Genomic DNA, 18363 nt, shown 5'->3' with positions numbered 1-18363 from the left:
GACGTGCAAATTATAGATAGCCGCCGGACCGACTCGGTCGGACTGCATCTTTGTTTGTCACACACATCCTGGACACGATCATCGATACAATTTGTTTCGGTGCTCATCAATACCATATTGAGTGACCTCGCAAAATCCTCGCGACCTGCCCGCGTCCTGGCCGCGCCGAGACCATGGATGAAGCAGAGAAGGAGGAGTTCAGGGTATGGCAGGAAAACTCATGTGGTACGTCGACGTCCTACTGTACGGCATGCGACTTTCCAGCTAACGGAACGACAGGACACAGCTCTGCGTTCAGGGAGAATGCCTGGCCCCGAGCGAAATCAGATCGGTATATTCGATGGGGAGGTCGGGCCCTTGAACCAGGCAGCGATGCTTACAGGTGCGACACACTCGCCTTAATGTTGCTGTTGTTGCCCGGCGATCGTGATGATGACTTACGTCCCTTGGTTTCGACAGAGAAGCTCGCACTCGGCGTCTTTGGCAACGTGGCGATGGCAGGAGCCCCGATGGCCAAGATACTAGGATTGTCTTTAACGCCATTAATGCAGTCAATTTCAACAACAATCCGCCTTGTGGGGGGCACAGATTCGCCGACACGACCTCCTTTCGTACATTCCGCAGCATCATGAAAGGCGCCGAGTGGCCCCTGGAACGGCCACGGGGCCTCCGACTTTTCACACGTGGTAAAAACGCGTTCTACGTCCTGCCTCAACACTCGCCATGGGGGGGCAACCACTACTTTTACGAACGGGCGGAACACAAGCGACATCCATCCTTTCCGGCACCGGTATTACCGTATGGCGCTGAACCACCCGACAATCTTCCGCCGTCATCACATCGGTTGATGAACGCGCCGCCAATGCCGGAGGAGTATTGGGGTGACATGGAGATTTTCCGTCCTGCGCTCACCGTTCCGGCCTCATATCTTGTTGCTTCGCCTGCCGCCCCCGACTGAAGTCGTTACCCTTAAAATTCGGCCACTTCGTGGGACCGCTGTGGTATGACGGGAGTCAATCAGGCCGCTATAACCGCGCCAACCTACGACCCACTCCGTTTGTGGTCCTTCTTCATCCCGTCGACAAGAGCTTTTGGGTGGTATTCAACCACCTTCCTCTTTCCCAGAAGATTTTGACCCCGGGGGAACAACGCAAGCTTAGGAGGTGGTGCGACGAGTGTGCCGACGAGGAAGAGTGGGATGATTGCCCATACTTCGACTACGACTACAACAAGGAAGCATTCTGGAAGCCGATTCACCCCGAGGTCTCGTACGTGGCACCGATCGAGCGGCTCGAAGACGTGGCATTTTGGGAAGAACTTGGCATGCCTCCATTCTCGATTCTTCGCATCCCACCCTTACGCGAAGGTGGGCGAAGGAACAGGGCCGAGGACATGGCCGAGGACATCGGCAAAGCCCGAGCCCAGGGCTTGGTCGGGGAAGAGGAGGAGCAAAGCAGCCATGATGGCGGCGGGCCATTCTTGGAGGTCGGGCTTGGGGGCGTGACGATGCGCGTCGAGGCCACGAACGTCCGTCCCAACCCGTTCAAGGCGAAACACCAAGAATTCAAGGATTACTGGAACAAATGGGTGTCTGAACCTGCTCCTGGTGACCGCCCGAGAGCTCAACAGATCAAGACGGACAGGAGGAGGAACCGGAACAACCAGTGGCGGAGGGGCCGAGGGTGCGAAAATGTCGGATTTGCAGAAAGATCTGAGCAAGAGGCGCAAGGATACACCGCTGTCTTTTTCTCCTTTTTTTGTCGTGGCACTGGACCTGTGGAGTACCATGTGTGTGCGTGTGTGTTTGCGCCGATCCCTTTTCCTGTCGTGCCTGGCTCTAATATCAAGCAAAGCATCGAGCTACAGGACGATTGTCTAGCGGTCACAGCTCCCGTCACAATGATACGGTCATCATAATCAACTGTAGAAGGCCTCTATCCGATCCTCGTTTGCAGACGTCGCAAGAGGTCAGCGAGCAAGCAGCTTGACCTTTTGGAAGAGTCTCCAATCGCACATCGCACATCATCCGCCCGTCCCTGCCCTGCCCCTGCCAGCAGTGTTGCTCGGGAGGTGCAAGAGCTGGTGGTTTCTGCGGTGCTGACGCTGTGGGGAACTCGCAATTACGAGGGCTGGGTACCCGGTAGACGCTTTGCATCAAGCCGAGACTTCTACGCCGTCAGACAGAGGTGATAGCTTAGCAATGTCGATGCCGAGTGACCTATTACCCGGTTTGTCTAATTGTGCAGAAGTGTCGGTGTCAGCGTCGGCGACGTGTCGGCCATTACGAGTATGTAGTCCCTTGTCTTCGTTTACGCAGGCGAGACGAACAAGGCAATCCATCGCCTGTGGCATACAAAGCTCGGAGTCCTGCGCCTCTTGAGCATTCCCAACGTACGTACAGGAGTGATGCACATGGTGGGCCCGGGCCTGCACGTCCCATCTCGGCGGGTTTGTCTGGATGAGCATTTCGACATCTCGGCGGCGGGCAAAGGGTTCCCACAAAGACAGTGGCCGCGAACCTGCGTCTACACGGTACAGTAGACAGTAGAAGATGTGGAAGCGCGACCACGGCCTCGTTTTGTCTGGAATGCTTTGTGCCCCACGTCGAGGTATGTAAGTACTGGGTAGGGGTCAGCGGCTGTACTCGATCTCTGCCCTTCAACCACCCCTGCTTCAGGGGATGGCGCTATCCCTCCTCTAGGACTGGCCGGTCAGCTGGACGCCGAATCATCTCACGTCTCAACTTGTGCCCTCAGATCTGTCCAGAGCAAGCGAAATGTGTCAGCCTTGTGATACGTACTGGGTAAGCTGACCTCGAGCTGCCCCCATACTGGAGCTCAGTCTCGCATTAACGCTTCTGGGATGGGTTGTTGTAGAACTGCAAGCTGTAAGCCCCCCTCCAGCGAGGCCTCGGCTGCGGCTACACACCCTACACAAGCACCGAGAGCGTCCCTGTGTCGAACGTTTGCTAGGGGTGAGCAAATTCATGGCTCCACAGTAGAGCCGAGGCTACATAGTCATGTGTTTGGTACGGAGTACTCCGTACGTCCTCCGAGGCCCCTCCCAAACACGCCGAGCACAGTCCGGCCACTCACGTCGAACAGGGACTCCGGTATGTACCCCCCGGGGCCCGGGAATACCCCGTATCATGTGTACGGGGTATGAAGTACTGTGACGGCCACTGGTGATGCAGTACCACAGTCCTTTGCAGCTTTGTAGCTTTTCCAGCTTTGGCATCGGGGCAGGCGGCGATTGGCTGAGGGCACGCGACCCAGAAGCCTTGCATATGATGCGGAGGTGCTGCATCCGGGGGCTCGTCCTCGGGACTTCCCCTCCCCCTGCTTACATTCCCGGACCATCCAGTGGGCGGCCAGCAGCTCTGTGGAGCTGAAAGTATCCCAGGGGAAAGCATCGACCTCCTGTGAAAAGCATGTATATATGAGACCCGGGCAGTGGCTGGTACCCACCGGGGGCGGGACACCCCAGTTCCGAGCTCGAGCGAACTCGAGCGGCGTCAAGCAAACAATGCCTTCTACGCTCTTTCTCGTGGGCACCACGGTCCTCCTGCTGGCGGCCATCTTGATTCACGACGCGAGCAACAGGTCCAAAGTACCGGCCAACGCGAGACTGCCTCCGGGCCCAGAGGGTGAATGAAGTGCAGCTCCGTGCGCCGAGAAAGACAAGCTCTGACCCAAAGCTCGCAGGCAGACCGATCGTGGGCAACCTGTCGGACATTCCGCCAAAACACTCATGGTTGAGGTTCAAGGAATGGGCCGACCAGTACGGGCCCATCTATCGGCTCGACATCTTCGGCCGCAACCTCGTCATTGTGTCGACCGAGAAGGTCGCCAATGACCTGCTGCGGGAGCGCGGGAACATCTACTCGTCGCGCGAACAATTGCCCATGGCTGCGCAGCTCATCTCGGACGGCTTGAGGCCGTTGTTTTTGCCACACGGAGGTAGACCCACGTCGTCGTCGTCGTCACCGCCGCACAGAGAGAGTGGCTGACAAAGGACCCCAGACTTGTGGCGACGAGGGCGCAAGGTGATGCACAACATGACGATGCACGCGTCGGCGACGTCGTACCAGCCGGTTCAGATCTACGAGTCGGAGCGGCTCCTCCACGACCTGATCACGACGCCGGCCAAGTACGAGTCGATCTTCGAACGGTACGCGGCCGCGGTGGTCCTGCGGTTGGTCTACGGCAAGACGGTCGACACGGGCGACGAGCAGTACGTGCGCGACATCCTCAAGATCGCCCACAACGTCGAGCGCGCGGCCTCGCCGGGCGTCTACCTCGTCGACACGTTCCCGATCCTCATGTGGCTGCCCGCCTGGCTCGCGCCGTTCAAACGGGAAGCGGCCCGGCTGCACGCCTTTGAACTCAAGACCTTCCGGGGCCTGCTGTTCGAAGTCCGCGACAAGATGCGGGCGGGGAAAGCGCCGAAATGCTTCTCGAGGTCCTTCCTCGAGAAACAGGCCGAGTACCACCTGTCGGACGACGAAGGCGCCTACGTGCTCGGCACCCTGTTCGAGGCCGGCGCGGGGACCACGGCCGCGGCCATGATGTCGTTTGCGCTGTGCATGTGTCTCCATCCCGCGTGGCAGCAGAGGATGCAGGACGAGGTCGACCGCGTCGTCGGCGACGGTCGCATGCCGGACTACAGTGACATCCCGTCCTTGCCGACCTGTCGAGCCGTGATCAAGGAAGTCCTGCGATGGCGGCCCGTGACCGCGGGCGGCGTGCCGCACGAGCTGGTCAAGGACGACGTGTACAACGGCTTCTTCTTCCCTGCCGGCACGAACATCCATCCGAACCAGTGGTAAGTAGTGTGACCCGTGAGACTGCGCGTTGAGAGAGTATGCCATATACGAAGTCGCCCAGCGTGACTGCGCATTCAGAGAGTCTACTGTATACGAAGTTGCCCAGCGTGATTGCGCGTTGAGAAACATTGTTTTTGTACAATGGTACTGACATGTCCTCCTCAGGGCAATCCACCGCGATCCAGAACTGTACCCCGATCCGGAGACGTTCAACCCGGGCCGCTGGCTCTCGCCCAAGTACCCGACCTACCGTGAGCCGCTCGACAAGTACCCCAACCTGCAGAACTACTCGTCCTTCGGGTTCGGCCGACGCATCTGTCCCGGCATGAACATCGCCGAGAACTCGCTGCACCTGCTGACGGCGAGGATTGCGTGGGCGGCGCACATCTCCAAGAGGCCCGGCGTCGAGGTTCCACTGTACGACTATACCGTCGGGTTCAACGTGCAGCCGCGGCCGTTTGTGTTCGATCTGGAGGCGCGTAGTGAGGCGAGGAAGACGTTGATCGACACGACGTGGGAGGCCGGCAAGACGAGGAACCCGCTCGACGAGGTGAAGACGTTGTAGGAGGCTGCCTCGGCTTCGGATTGATAAATCGAATGAAATGAGATTTGTTGACGCGTAGGTTGCGAGGCGACTCCCTCGGCTGGAGTGGGTGTAGAATATCATAGACCTCGACAAAGTTCTGTTGTGGTGTCGGTTGTGGTGTCTCGTTGATGTATTGCGGTGTAAGTTGTACCTCCTCGAAGCGCGTAAGCTCACAGGAATGCAGCAAGGAGTAGTCCGAGATCTCTGTATGTGGTACTTCCAAGATCTCCGCATGTGGTACTTGTCGTCATTCCATGTAGTGCCCGTGCCGTGCCGTGGCAAACTGTAGGGTATTGTGTTTGTGTCTTCCGATCTCCTCCAACCGTGGCAGCTGTCGCCTGATCCCTCCCTACCCGCTTCTCATAGCATGCTATACCAGTATATACCTATACTGAGACACATATCCGGAGCCATACCGGATCATAACCAAGCGAGGCACATCAGATCAAACCAAGCGAGGCACACCGAATCACACCAAGCGAGGTACACCATCGCCAACACATTAGACCACACTCTACACATCCTCGCCCGCACTGCGCCTCACAAACGCCACCGTCTCCGGCACGCGACTCAGGAACGGACTATGACCACAACCGTCGAGCACCTCTGTGCGGACGACGTGCCCCCGATCCCGAATCCGCCGGACGATGGCCTCCTGCATGTGGAACTTCAAGGCCTGATCGTCGCGCGCCAGCAGGTAATGCACGTCGACGACCTCAAACGCCGAAAACCGACACGGGTCGAACAGCGCGGCCGTGCTCATCGCGTTCAGGTTCCTCTCGGCCTGCCTGTAGGTCTCGGACTCGGCGGGCATGTCCTGCCAGAACATGGTCGCCGGTGGGGGATTCATCAGCGCAGGCAGCCCTTCCTGTACCGCAGGCTCGCCGTCGGGACCCGTGATGCTCATACCTTCGGGCAGGATGGCCGACGTGATGGCCGCGATGGCGCGCACGCTGGTGCGTTTCCCCGCCGCGACCCGCGAGGCCCGGTCCAGCCCTCGCACGGCGCCCGAGCTCGGGATGCCCCCGTAGGAATGGGGCACGAGGATCACGTCGTTGGGGCTTGCTGCGTCGTCGAGCTCGGCGAGGATGGCGTGGCGGATGGTCGCGATGTCGGCTTCGCTGTCTGGCGTTATTTCTCCGGGGGCTTTATCCACGGACGGGAGTGCTGGGGCGATGACTTTGTACCCGTGCGAGGTCAGGGCGCGGGATAGTTCGTGGAAGTGGATGGGCCGGTGCCATGCGCCGTGGACGATGATGATTGTTGGTTTTGATGTGTGGGTTTGGGTTGCGGTTGCATTCGATTCCGCCATGATGCGATGTCCTGTTGTGGGTTGAATTCAGGTCGGTGAGGTGGGAGAGGTGGGAAGAGACGGGTGTATTGATGGGACTCTCAGCATGCAATCTGTCGTGGCAGAGAGGGAACGGACGGCCCTTGAATCTACCGCCCCTGCTTCTTTACTGAGATGGGCGAACGAATGAAGGAATCGAACACACTCATATAAGTCCCCGCGCGTCGAGAGAAGACGGTGCTTACCAATAATCAACAGATATAAACATGATGAAACGTCAACCATTAGACCGGACCAGAGGTGGACACTTGTAGTCGACCGCTCGGCCGAACGTGGTGTTCGGCACTGTTGGTTGTCATGAAGTGGCACGATATACGACCTGACCGTGGCGTGGCGGCCGAGTAGAGCCATGAATTTGGTCCGCTAGCGGTAGATGGGCCGCATCCTGCCTTGGGCCCGAAGTGGAATACGGGAGTACTGTGGTACGTGATCCTGCTGTGGTGTGGTGGCCTGAATTGTCGTCGAATGTCGGTGTCGAATTCGATGTCGACGTCAACGTTGACCTGCAGACCACATGTATCTGCCTAGTGCTGCGTGAGGCGAGGTTACAGCTACTGGACTGTACATCGACGGAGTAATTGATTACATCCTACACTACATGTACTCCGTCCGAGTACTACCCAGCTGACGCGATGTAGCCTGGACAAAGGTAATTACTGTAAGGCCCATATTGAAATGTAGTCCTGTGTACCTAGGCGCGTCGTGTCGTGTACTGTGCATGGCATCATGGTTAGCCCGCCTTTGGACTAGAACCATGTCAGTTGAGTGACCTAAGGATACTACAGTACTCCGTACTCCGTACTTACGAGTAGTATCTAGCTTATACGAGGTACTCAGTCGTAGCGGTTCGCCGCCGCCTTTTTGATGACCAAGCAAGGCCTGCCTCCGTGGTAGCTCCGCGCTTGAAAGCCAATCAGGTTAATTAGGCCAGTTGGGACGGGGCTCTCTCCTCGCCCAACCCCCCCGTACGATGTACGAACCCCCCTAGGACCTTTCTAGGCACGCCCTGCAAGCTACGAGCTACGTGCCTCCTCGCGAGGTACTAAGTACTAGCACCCTTAGCTGACCCTCCTGTTCTTGGCAGCCTCGTCACGTCACCACTTGTATAGTCCTGATTTCGCTATCCCGTGGGACCTGTTGTGTGTGACCTTTTGTCAGCCTGTCAGTCCGACAGACTGGTGTCAGGTCTGTCTGCGGGCCTCCCTCCCGTCCACGCGGAACGAGGGTAAATTGTTTCTCGGCGGTAAAATTCAGGCTGCAAATAAGCAAACCAAGCGCATATTCCCGTGGTGAGCAAGCCACTTGAGTACTCGTCCGCGTCCATCTATGCGGCCGCCTGAGCCGACCATGCGAACATCAAAGACGGAAGTGAGAATGTAGACTGGCTGTACTGTCATGTCATGTCATGCCATGTGCTTCAGGCAGGATTCGGGAAAACCGATGATTCTCTGCGTTCATTGCCCTGTCCAGGCCTGCTTGATGTACGGTGTGTGAACCTCCCTTGGCGAGCCATGCCGTGCCATAGCAATGTCACCGGCATCACACGACCACAGAGCCTACATCTACGTCCAGTTCCAGCTCGGTCCTAGTGCCCCTTCCGCTCACATTCCATTCCGTGTGCCCACATGACAAAATATGTCGCAATACGCCCTGTTTCGCCGAACCTTTGCCGGTCCGTCGCCAGTGCGAAAGTCGCCCAAGCCAAGCCTTGACATTCCCAGTCTTGTTTTCTACACCGTTTCTTCACATTCATCATCGTTAGTCGTAATGTTTTCGTGGCGAGCCCATGGCTTTTTCGTACGCCTCCGCATTCCCGTCCGAGGAAGACCGATTGCTGCTCGTCTCTCCCGTCTCGGCGTCAACGAATTGTTCTCCTGATGTGGTTGCGAAGCTGTGCTTGCGACTCGAGCGCGGCGAGTCAAAATGCTCTATTTCGTCTTCTTCGTCATCTTCGCCGCCTGCTTTCGCCCCTTGGGATGCATCTTCTGCTCGACTTTGTGCGGGTTTCCTTTCGTCAACTGCCTCTTCATTCTCATTGTCGTTTTCGGCCTTCCGGAGCTTCAGCCTCTCTTCATTGGACATGTGTTGCCACTCGGGAGACATGGTGATCACCGACGCCTTCTTACCATGCAGGATGAAGCTACCCACGCCGCGCCTCAACTCTTCAGCTTCACTGTGCATCGACTTGCCTCCGTCCTCGGTGGCGGCGATACTAGACCCGGACTCCTTCCCCCTCTTATGGCGATGGATACTGGGTGACGAGTGATGGTGCGGCTCGCGCAAGCTGCGTTGCAGACTTCGACGGATGCTCCCAGACTTTGACGGATCAATCGCCCCGGAAATGGTCCCCGCGATGGCACCAACTCGATCTCTTTCGGACTCGCTGGTATCCGGCCGTCGGTCCTTCGTCACACTGCCTTCCAGGTTGGTCAGGCCGGCCTCACGCAGGATCCTATCCTCGGGGTCGTCTGTCGTCCGACCAAGGCGATCTCGATCCCGACTGTGGCGTGAACTCGCGGTGGAGACCTGGTGTGACAGCGTATGCGACTCCTGGATGCTCTCATGCCGCGACAACGCAGGATCCATTGACAAAGAAGGGCTAACGGCTGACGGGAGATCCAGCATGCTATGGTCCGTAGGTATACTTGCACTTTCCGGGGTCTTGACCTTGTCAGCAATATTGGACGGCCTCGAAGAAGTCGCGCTGACTGGCGACAACGTGACATGACTCGTGTCGGTGACGGTACGTCCAAGTTCTTGTGGGCCGGTTTTGAGAGGAGTCGTCTTTTGCGGCGTCGATAGCGAGGAACCCTTGGGAACAGGAAATGCCGTGGCACCCTCCTCCTCGAGATCTTTGGCCAAGATGTCTCGGTGCGTCCTCGTTCGCCACAGCTCGACTCGGGTCCATTTCAACTTGGCCGACATTCGACCAGCGGCGAGAACAAGAGCTTCCCGTGTCTTTTGTTGGATAGGAAGTAAGATGAGGAGATGCCGAGCATTCCGAAGAAGATTGTCGAGCTCCTTTTGTGCCACAGCGATTCTTTCGTCAAAGTCACTGATTTTCTCATTGATCAGCTGGCGGCGGTAGAACATGATTTCCCATGCCAGTTGGGCGTCGAATCTCTTGTCTTTCTGCGGCGTGTCGCCGCTCTTGGTAGAGAAGTCAGAGTCCTTTCGTAGCAGATGACGTCCTTCGTAGTTGGCACCTAGCAGACCGCGCATTCTCACACCAGCCGTACGAAAGGTGGCTGCGTAGTTGAGCTTGCCAATCCAGTCGTTCATCTCCGATTCGCTGTTGGCTAGGAAAACTTCCTCAAATCCGCCGTGCTTGATAAACACAAAGGCATTCTTGTGTTTCTTGTAGCTTGAATCCAGCAACGCCACGGCATCATCCATGGACATCAGCGCATCAGGCTCGAAGGAACTCAAAGGAGGCTTGAAGGTCAGTGGCGCGGATTGAAGGGCAGACCTCGCATGGGACTCCGACTGAGACATCAGCTTCTTGACCCAGCCGACATCCTTGAAGAAATATAACTTCGAGTCCGTCAACAAAGCGCCCCATTCTTGCCAAGGGCTTTTGGCCTTTCTTTTCTTCGGGTCCTTGCGCCACAGCAAGCCGACTTTCGCAATCTTGATACTGACAATCCCGGCCTGGGTGTCGCCAGGGTTACTGATGGAGGTCTGTGACTGGAAAGCGTCCGGTCTGGACCTCGCAGAGATGATTTGCAAGACGGCCGAGTGGAGGAAAGCTCGATGAAGCGCGTTCGTGTCGAACGCACTGGACGTTCCGGTGGAACAGTAACAATCATGCGTGTCCATCACATCTTTCAGGGACGGGCGCAAAACGTCCAACTTGTTGTCCAATATCAGAGTGTAGGGATCAACGGGACCACGGAGGCTTTCGAGGCTTTTCGTTTTGATCAAGCTTCTTTTGGCCTTGGGCACTGATAGGCGGTGACTGTTGACGGCAATCTCATCCTCGAAGTGGATGAAGGGCGTATAGCACACATTGTCGTAGAAGCATTCCAGGATATCACTAGCTATTTGCACCGAGCCGTGTTGCGTGTTCTTGACATAGTCCTGTTTCTGCATCTTCCGCTTGTTGTTCTTGTTGTGCGCATCGGAATGCAACAGCAGAATGGAGAACGCAACGAATTGCGCGTCATCAGTCGAGGCAAAGATTCCGGGGTTGCACTCATAGTATCGGTCTGCGAAGCCATTGAGGAGTCGATCGATCTGCTGAGTCTCTTTCGGAAGCTCCACCTCCATCAGCATTTTGCGGATTGCGATGTCGATGGAGTCGCCAAAGTACGAAAAGCCACGCATATACTTGCGCAAGCATGTTCTGGAGAAATCGTCCGCGCTTTTGCACAGGATAGAGGCCATTCCACTTCGTGGGACGGCAGCCTCCAACCTTTCCAGATAACTTGCCGGCGTGTCACCGTCTTCTCGCTTGGGATACACTCGCTCTGTGTCTGGCTCTCGAGGTAAATGTAAGGAATTGGATTTCGAACCGGGAGTGCCTGGACTTGACCCGCTCCCGGTCCCTTTTGCGGGCGCCGAATTCTGGCGTAGTCTATGAGGCAGGGTCAAAAGATCTCCAAAGCTTCGTCTCCCGCTGGTCGACGTCGAGGTTCGCGCTGAGCCTGACTGAGCAGAGGGGTCGGACAATCTCTCGTTTGATTTTCCAAGCGAGCTCAGGGTCGACGATCTCCCCCTACCTGATACCCGTGGAGGCGCAAGCGACACCGACGGAGTCGAGTTGCCAGAATACGTGGACCAATTTGAATTCTGCCGTACGATAGTCGCCCCAGGTGATCCAAACGGAGCGTTGGTGAGGGCCACGGCCGACTGGGTTGGCGAAGCGCTGGCCGAGTCGTGTCTGCTCGGCTCAGTGTCGAATCTCACGGCAGTATTTGATCTCCTACTCGGCGACATAGACTTCCTCCCCGCCGTCGATTCGGAAGGAGTGTGAGATGTGGTCGTCCGGCCTGAGGCCGGCCTCGAGAACTTTTCCGGCAAGGGAAACAACGGGCCTTTGTCCTTCTTCCGCCTCTTAAGTTTGAAGAAAGTGGTCGTGGTGGAGATGGTATGAGTAGTGGTGGTTTTGGCGTAGACGTGATGGTCGCCAGAGCTATCATCAGATCGGGACGATTCTGAAAATCTGGTAACAGGTATTGCTAGCGACGATGAGGAGTCGTCGCCATATGCCGGTGGCGCCATCGCTCGATGCCCGGTCTTGAGCCTGGGTAGACGTTCGAAAGATGTGGTACTCCTGGGCAGCTCCGATTTTGACGAGGTGGCATCTCCGTCTGCAGCATCTGCGGCGCTGGCGCCTTTGAAAGGGTCCAGTATCGTTCGTTTGAAGCTTTGGCTCTTTCGAAAGGGGCTCGGGGCTCTGGTGAACAATTTGCGTTTGGACGGTCTTTGCGTCGACTCATCCGCCTCGTCTGTTGTGGGTGCGGTGGTAATGATTTGGGGAGCTGCACCGGACAAATTTAGCAATAACGAGCAACATCAGTATGAGATCAACACATACGAGCGATGGCTCCCTGGGCATTGTGCTCCTCATTCCGGAATCTGGTGGACAGCTGCGGATCTGACGCATGCCTCATTCCTAACTGCGACAGCCTCTGAGGTGCGGACAGAGGGAGGTCACCGCGGTCATCCTCAACCGCATTTCGTTGTTCTTCTCTATCTTCTTCATTCAAGGAGGCTGCCGGATTGCCGGTACCATGCAGCAGTCGGACGTGTTCAGGCGCCGCACCAGGCTGGGTCGAGGGTCTCTGTCGAGGAGGTTCTTCGGGCCCCGCCGTCAAGAGCGGAGGGAAGGGCTCGTCGCTGGTGCGCGACAGGCTCAGGCTCAGCCGTTTCAATGAGTTGCTCTGAGTCCGAGTGCGAGATAGCGGAGCATTGGAGGTCGAGGTTGCCGGCGCATCTTCGACGATACTGCTGTGTCTCCGGTGTGACAGACCCAAGCCAGGCGCTGAGGGCAGAAGAGTCCGTAAGGGCATGGTGGGAAGAGGCAGCTCGTTCGTTCACACCATGTTGAGGGCAATAGTCGCAGCGATCGTCTCGTTGCACAGATGTGAGAAGTCCTCGCAAGTTGCTACACAGTCTCGAGGGCGGCGTGCGTGGACGGGAGGTAAATGCGCGAGATGCTGTACTTAGATGGGGCGTCCCGGATTCACCGTAAGCAGGCCAGCTGCATGTGAGATGGGATATCGAAGTTGCAAGTGAGTGGCAGAACAGTGATATGAGCAGAGAGAGAGTGAAGTCGTTGCTTCAGAGTGCCGGTAAGCGAATGAGCGATACAGAAAGTTGGCATCTACCCTGCCCGTGCGATATGATGTGGAATTGCTATGCTGAACTTTTGTTGGAGGAACCGACCAGCAAAAGCGAGAGCCAGAGCCGGAGCCGGAGCCGGAGCGACGCCCAGAGCGGATTCGCGGCCTGGCCAGCCTCCGCCCACACCATACCTAATACCTGCAGCCCAAGTCAAGGAGCCAGGGGCAGCTGCGTTGGGTATCCTCCCGGGCTCCTGGCAGCCCGGCAAAGCTACTCCGTACTGTACTTAAGTTCTGCCACGTGCTTCATCGTGGCTCCCCTGGGATTTCAGCAACCTAGCAAACCCCACCGACCAAATTCACAAGGCAGTAGTGTTCCTCCCTACCCAGTAGACAGTTAGACAAGGGCACGGTCAGTACGGAGTACTCCCTCCACGCTTCGCTTAAGCAGCCTCGCTTGAGCTGGACCCATTGGACGACTTTAATCATTATCATTGCCCTTGCTCTTCTGAGGAAGGTGGCTTTTCTATCTCGTAGAATGCTCTAATCACCCTACGCAATGCCGAAAATGCAACCCTTCAAGACGCGCCGGGAAACAAAATCCCCTGTGCAAATGCAATGTCCCCAACCCTCACGAATGCAGAACCCCCCCACGCTTGCAATGCAGGATGCCCAACACTGTGTCAACCATTCATCGAGACCCATGACCGCCTGGAGGCGGGTAATACCCGCCAAACCTTGCATTGTACATCTGCTGCTGCTGCTGAAGCTGCCATTGTTGCATCTGGTCTGTCGAAGCTTGTTGCTGATGCTGCCAGCCATAATGATGTGGCCAGAACTGTTGCGGCTGCTGCGGCATGACACCATTCCAATGCATTGACGCCTGCGCGTTACTCCACTGCCCGCTCTGTCTGGTATCAATTGGAGAGCTGTAGATGGTGGCTTGCTGTGTTCCGTAGTTGCGCTCCGCCGCGTGCCGCTGTGCAATGGCCTCCTGCACCATATGGCCGGCGACCCCTTCCTTGATATTCCTCTTTTCTTGCTCTCGCGCTTCGATGGCGCCAATAAGGCCGACTGATGGATCCGGTGTCCGGCTTCTTTCATGCATTTGAAGGAGCGGCCCGCCCGTCATCTTTGCAATGTGCTCCTGCTCCCTGGCCGACAAATGTGGTGTATAGTCCACCAACAGTGAATTCCTCGAGCTCGGCCGAACCATGATTGAATGTCGCTTTCTCGGCAGGTTGTCAGGAGACTGCTCTACCTTACTGTACGAGACGCTCCGGTGAGGTGCGTAGCCGTGTGGTACGCGAGCAGCTACAGCACGCTGCTGCACGAATTCTTCAGCCGTCAACCCCCCCATGGAGTCGTGTCTCGCTAAACTTGTCCCTGGACGCCAAGCATAACTCGAGGACCGAGAATGACTAGGTCGAGGGCTCTGTCTATCAAGCGGCGATCTTGGCTCGTTGCTCGCCACGAAGACACTCTGCGAGGTACTTTCATCTTGAGGTGATCTCGTCGAAGGCGTCGTGGGGGCAGTTGGGGGACGATCCGAGGGCGGCTCCTGGCCATGTATCCCAGAAGCGGTTGCAGGACGGCTGTGTCCTGGAGTCAAGGTAGGAGTGAAGGTCGTACCGAAATCAACAACAGGTATATCACTCTTGTTCGTAATCTGGGCGTCGGTAGTGGGTGACAAGGTTGGATCACCGACCGTTTTCAGGACACCGGTCCGTGTCTTTCTCGCGGTAATTCGGGGGCTGTGGTCGTCGGGAAGGCTGTCGTAATCTGGTGAACTGCTCCTGTCTCTCTCATAGTCGGATGCTGAATATTGAGACATGTTTTCGGCCACTTGAGTATGGCTTGCTGGCGCTAATAAAGTCGAGGTTGCTGTTGGAATTGGCTTTCGGGGGATCGGTTTTCGAGGGATCGTTTGGTCACTTGGGCGTACACCGGATGCTGGTCTGACATCAGTGCTGTCAGCAGGTTGCGTATAAGCACCGTCTGCTACCACTTCTTGAGGAGAAGGTTGATTAGCAGACATATCTTCGTGGTGAGGGGTCTCATCATTTACCCCTCGAGCCCCCTGGGTCAAATTCTCCCCCTGTCCTCGGCCTTGATTCCACGCCACCATGGCTGCATGACCCGCAGTCGCCCCACCACTCGCAAGTTTGTTCACATCGACAATCTGAGACAATGTTCCATTTGACATGCGACTTTTTTCTCGCCTCAAATCGGGTCGAGTATCGGGTCGCTTCTGCGGAACATCACCAGCTTGATGCTGCATCTCTGGCGGAGCCATGACCGGGGCCGGTGGTGTTGCTTCTCTGACGTCTTCCTGAACATCTTCCGCATAGGTCCGCGGCCCTTGCCCGTCGCTGTCTGAGCTGTACCGGCTGTCAGAAGCTTCCAGCTCGCTTGTGACAGCACTGTACTTGAATGGATTTCGATGTGCTGGAGGCGGCGGAGGAACTTCAATGGGGTCCATCTCCTCGGTGTACTCAGCTGACAACCTAGACGGATTATAATTATTGTGCTGACGATGACTTTTGGTAGGCGACATATACGCCATAGACTCTGACACAGACCTTGAGTGATGGTTCTTTCCAGGAGATAGATACGCGACGTTTGCCGGAGCCGTCGTTGCTTTCTGTGGCGAGGCAAATACCGCATCGGTTGACTGGTTGTGCTGATGTTGGGAAGATGTCAACGGAACCGATTCCCCGTCATCATACCGCACTCCTGGCCTCGACTCTGACACAGCCCGATAGCTGCGCCTGTTCTCGAGGCTGCTATTTGACCGCTTCTGTGCCGTCATTGACATTCGTTTCGAGGTCGTCTCTTTGAGCTGTTTGCGCCATTCTCTTTCGCTCCATTTGTCACTTCCCTGCGTGTGTATTAAAGCTGCAACATCCATGATGTCCAAATAACCATATCTCCGCTCCTTTGGCATGGCAAACATGAGTCCCCTCGGGTCCCACGTGTCGGCGATCAGTCGCTGTGGTCGACCGTAGAGATGGAAAATGTCATACACAGGGAAGAGCCAGCGGAGCATCATCTCGAATCCTGTGACTGCAGGATGCAGCTCAGGCATAACGAAGACGAAGCCTTCGGTCTTGGACTCTGGTTTCGAGTGGATGGTGATACGGCCTTCCACTTTGACCAGGGTTGATTGGTCAATCAACGCCTTGGACTGGGGATAAACAGCATAAGCCGCGTACGCGTCGGTAATGGTCGCGATAGGCACAGCCTTCTTTGTCTTCTTCGTGTCGTAGAACTTGATGACCCCCTTGGGCAGAGTTGGTCGGTCGTACGCCGACTTCTTCTTGAGGGACTTGTTGGACCTCTGCCACTCTTTCTCATCAGGTGGTTCGATGACACACCAGCACCGTCTCCATGGGGTCCCAGCGCCAAATCGAACGCGCGTCCAGTCCTCTGTCTTGAACTTTGTCCTCTCCATAATCACTCGGATGTTATTCAGGAACTTGCCCTTGCCAGCAACCAGAGAGCCCGTGTATAACTCCTGTAGGGACGCAAGCTCGAACATTGAGAGTCGGATACCAGCAGTCCACTGTGTTAGGGAGTGGAGTGAGTTGAAATGCAGGAGATATCGGTTCTTGCCAGCCGTCGAGATTGAGAGCACATTTTGCAGAGGTTGTACATCGGGATTGCGAGTGGGGAGGGTCTCAATCTGTCCATTCATCAGAAGCTGTGGGGTTACGGAGGGCCGAGGTGCGTACCATCTTGATGGAAGCGTCGGCCAGGTTGATGAAGGTGGGCGCAACCTCTCCATCTTGACCGGCAGCGTCCAGAGCAGCCGCATCCCAGAGGGAGAGCACGGTGCCCACCAGCTGAGCGAAGCATTCGGTCCAGTTGCGGTCCGCATTTGGTCTTCCGTCTAGAGATCGGTCAGTCGTGCGGTATGAATTTGGAGCAACGCAACACTCACGAGTGTCAAGATCGTTCAGTTTGAGGAAGTATCCTATGCGACACAGTCAGCATGGTCCCGCTCAAGCATGCAAGTAATCAATGGCTACCTTCTTGATAGAGCTTGTTGCTATGGCTCGATAGGAAACTGGATGATGGCGTCAGAACCGGGGGCCAAGCATCGCCCGGGGGTCCGCAGGTCAGACGTACCTGAACACCGGTCTCAACTCTTCGATATACTGGTCTCTTTCATAGTCCATTGACGGCGGGGTGTACACCATAGATGCAGGACGGGACGCAGCCCGATCTGTTCGAGGCGTCGTTCTAGGAGTCTCGGTGGGTGCTGGGGAGTCTTCGAATCTCGTCGGTGATGGGTAATCCTGGTCGACGTGTTTAGTCTGGCCGTCGGTAGACGTCTTGGAGAGTGCCGGAATTGAGAGGGTGGAACCGTTGCTGAACGCCGCAGCCTTGAAGCTCGAAGACAAGTTGCGAAGCCGGCCCATGTTGACGATCGTGTCGGTGGCACCTGCGCCTACCGCTTGGGCCGACGTTGGACGCACGCACGCACGGCGCAGTCAGAGAGAGAGAAGGCTCGACGAACACCGTGCAACCTGCTGCCCGACCTCTCCAGCAAACGCAGCTGGTTGACAACGAGGTAACTTCAGCTTGCCATGGCAAGGCGCGTCTAAATGAACGAGTGTCAAGGCTGGAAGAATGCTCAGGCTGGCATCGTGGCGCAGTGCAGATGGCAGCGGGTCGAAGAAATGCACGAATTAATTGGCAGTGGATCAACGAAAGTGGTGACGGAGCCAAGGAAAGAATGATGGAGAGAAAGGTGGGAGGTCTATCTGCAGAAGATTAAAAAAGAGCGGACGAAACAAGTGCTACATTCATTATGGGTTTTGAGATCTGGGACACTGGAGGAGTTGGTGGGTGGTATTCGTCTCGCACTGGCGGCCGTTGATGGAGAGTGGCGCACAGTGGACTGCCGGAAGTCTAAGGTTCACCACGGAGTCACGGTGTTGACGCCTCTGGCTGTACCCAGTACTGCATGTACACTTGCATTGCACGCAGGCTAAGACCTATTCAGATAACGGCCACCTGGAGTAGCAACGGGCGACTACGTAGAGTACGAGTAGCTAATCCTTGGGCGCTTTTCTCTCGATCTCGGTGGAGAGCTGGTGGCGGGTTTGGGACATCTCGCACAACACGACGGAATGGGTGACGCTACGAGTACGTCGTCACCGAAGTCGTCTGGCTGTCGTGAATTTGGTTTCTTGGAGATTCAGATGACGTCTGGATTTGAGCTACCGGAAACGCCTCCAATTTAGATCCAGAGCTTCTTGTCCACTGATCAGCCGAGCCCAAGCAAGCAGATGAAATCATAGGCTCC

The 18363-nt window shown here is 56.4% G+C and overlaps 5 protein-coding genes across 5 annotated transcripts; 2 read left to right on the top strand and 3 right to left on the bottom strand.

Moving 5' to 3' along the window:
* Nucleotides 1-173: 173 nt before the first annotated feature.
* On the top strand, nucleotides 174-1917 carry G647_09405 (uncharacterized protein; the record flags this gene model as incomplete). Its single annotated transcript, XM_008733708.1, has 4 exons — nucleotides 174-225; nucleotides 280-382; nucleotides 460-881; nucleotides 1022-1917. 4 exons carry the CDS (start codon nucleotides 174-176, stop codon nucleotides 1915-1917), a joined length of 1473 nt encoding a protein of 490 aa, XP_008731930.1.
* A 1608-nt stretch (nucleotides 1918-3525) lies between these two features.
* On the top strand, nucleotides 3526-5390 carry G647_09404 (uncharacterized protein; the record flags this gene model as incomplete). Its single annotated transcript, XM_008733707.1, has 4 exons — nucleotides 3526-3646; nucleotides 3705-3959; nucleotides 4023-4824; nucleotides 4991-5390. The coding sequence occupies 4 exons, from the start codon at nucleotides 3526-3528 to the stop codon at nucleotides 5388-5390; spliced, it is 1578 nt and encodes a 525-aa protein (XP_008731929.1).
* Nucleotides 5391-5925: 535 nt separating this feature from the next.
* On the bottom strand, nucleotides 5926-6723 carry G647_09403 (uncharacterized protein; the record flags this gene model as incomplete). Its single annotated transcript, XM_008733706.1, has 1 exon — nucleotides 5926-6723. The coding sequence occupies one exon, from the start codon at nucleotides 6721-6723 to the stop codon at nucleotides 5926-5928; it is 798 nt and encodes a 265-aa protein (XP_008731928.1).
* A 1797-nt stretch (nucleotides 6724-8520) lies between these two features.
* On the bottom strand, nucleotides 8521-12776 carry G647_09402 (uncharacterized protein; the record flags this gene model as incomplete). The annotated part of the gene is made up of 2 exons (XM_008733705.1): nucleotides 8521-12245; nucleotides 12302-12776. The coding sequence occupies 2 exons, from the start codon at nucleotides 12774-12776 to the stop codon at nucleotides 8521-8523; spliced, it is 4200 nt and encodes a 1399-aa protein (XP_008731927.1).
* Nucleotides 12777-13740: 964 nt separating this feature from the next.
* G647_09401 (uncharacterized protein) lies at nucleotides 13741-17473 on the bottom strand (the record flags this gene model as incomplete). The annotated part of the gene is made up of 5 exons (XM_008733704.1): nucleotides 13741-16734; nucleotides 16784-16941; nucleotides 16993-17025; nucleotides 17081-17118; nucleotides 17181-17473. The coding sequence occupies 5 exons, from the start codon at nucleotides 17471-17473 to the stop codon at nucleotides 13741-13743; spliced, it is 3516 nt and encodes a 1171-aa protein (XP_008731926.1).
* Between the last annotated feature and the right edge of the window lie 890 nt (nucleotides 17474-18363).

This window comes from Cladophialophora carrionii (assembly GCF_000365165.1).
Source record: "Cladophialophora carrionii CBS 160.54 unplaced genomic scaffold supercont1.9, whole genome shotgun sequence".
NCBI classification, from domain to species: domain Eukaryota; kingdom Fungi; phylum Ascomycota; class Eurotiomycetes; order Chaetothyriales; family Herpotrichiellaceae; genus Cladophialophora; species Cladophialophora carrionii.
Note: the sequence above shows the minus strand (reverse complement) of the source record. Positions and strands in the feature narration are given on the sequence as shown.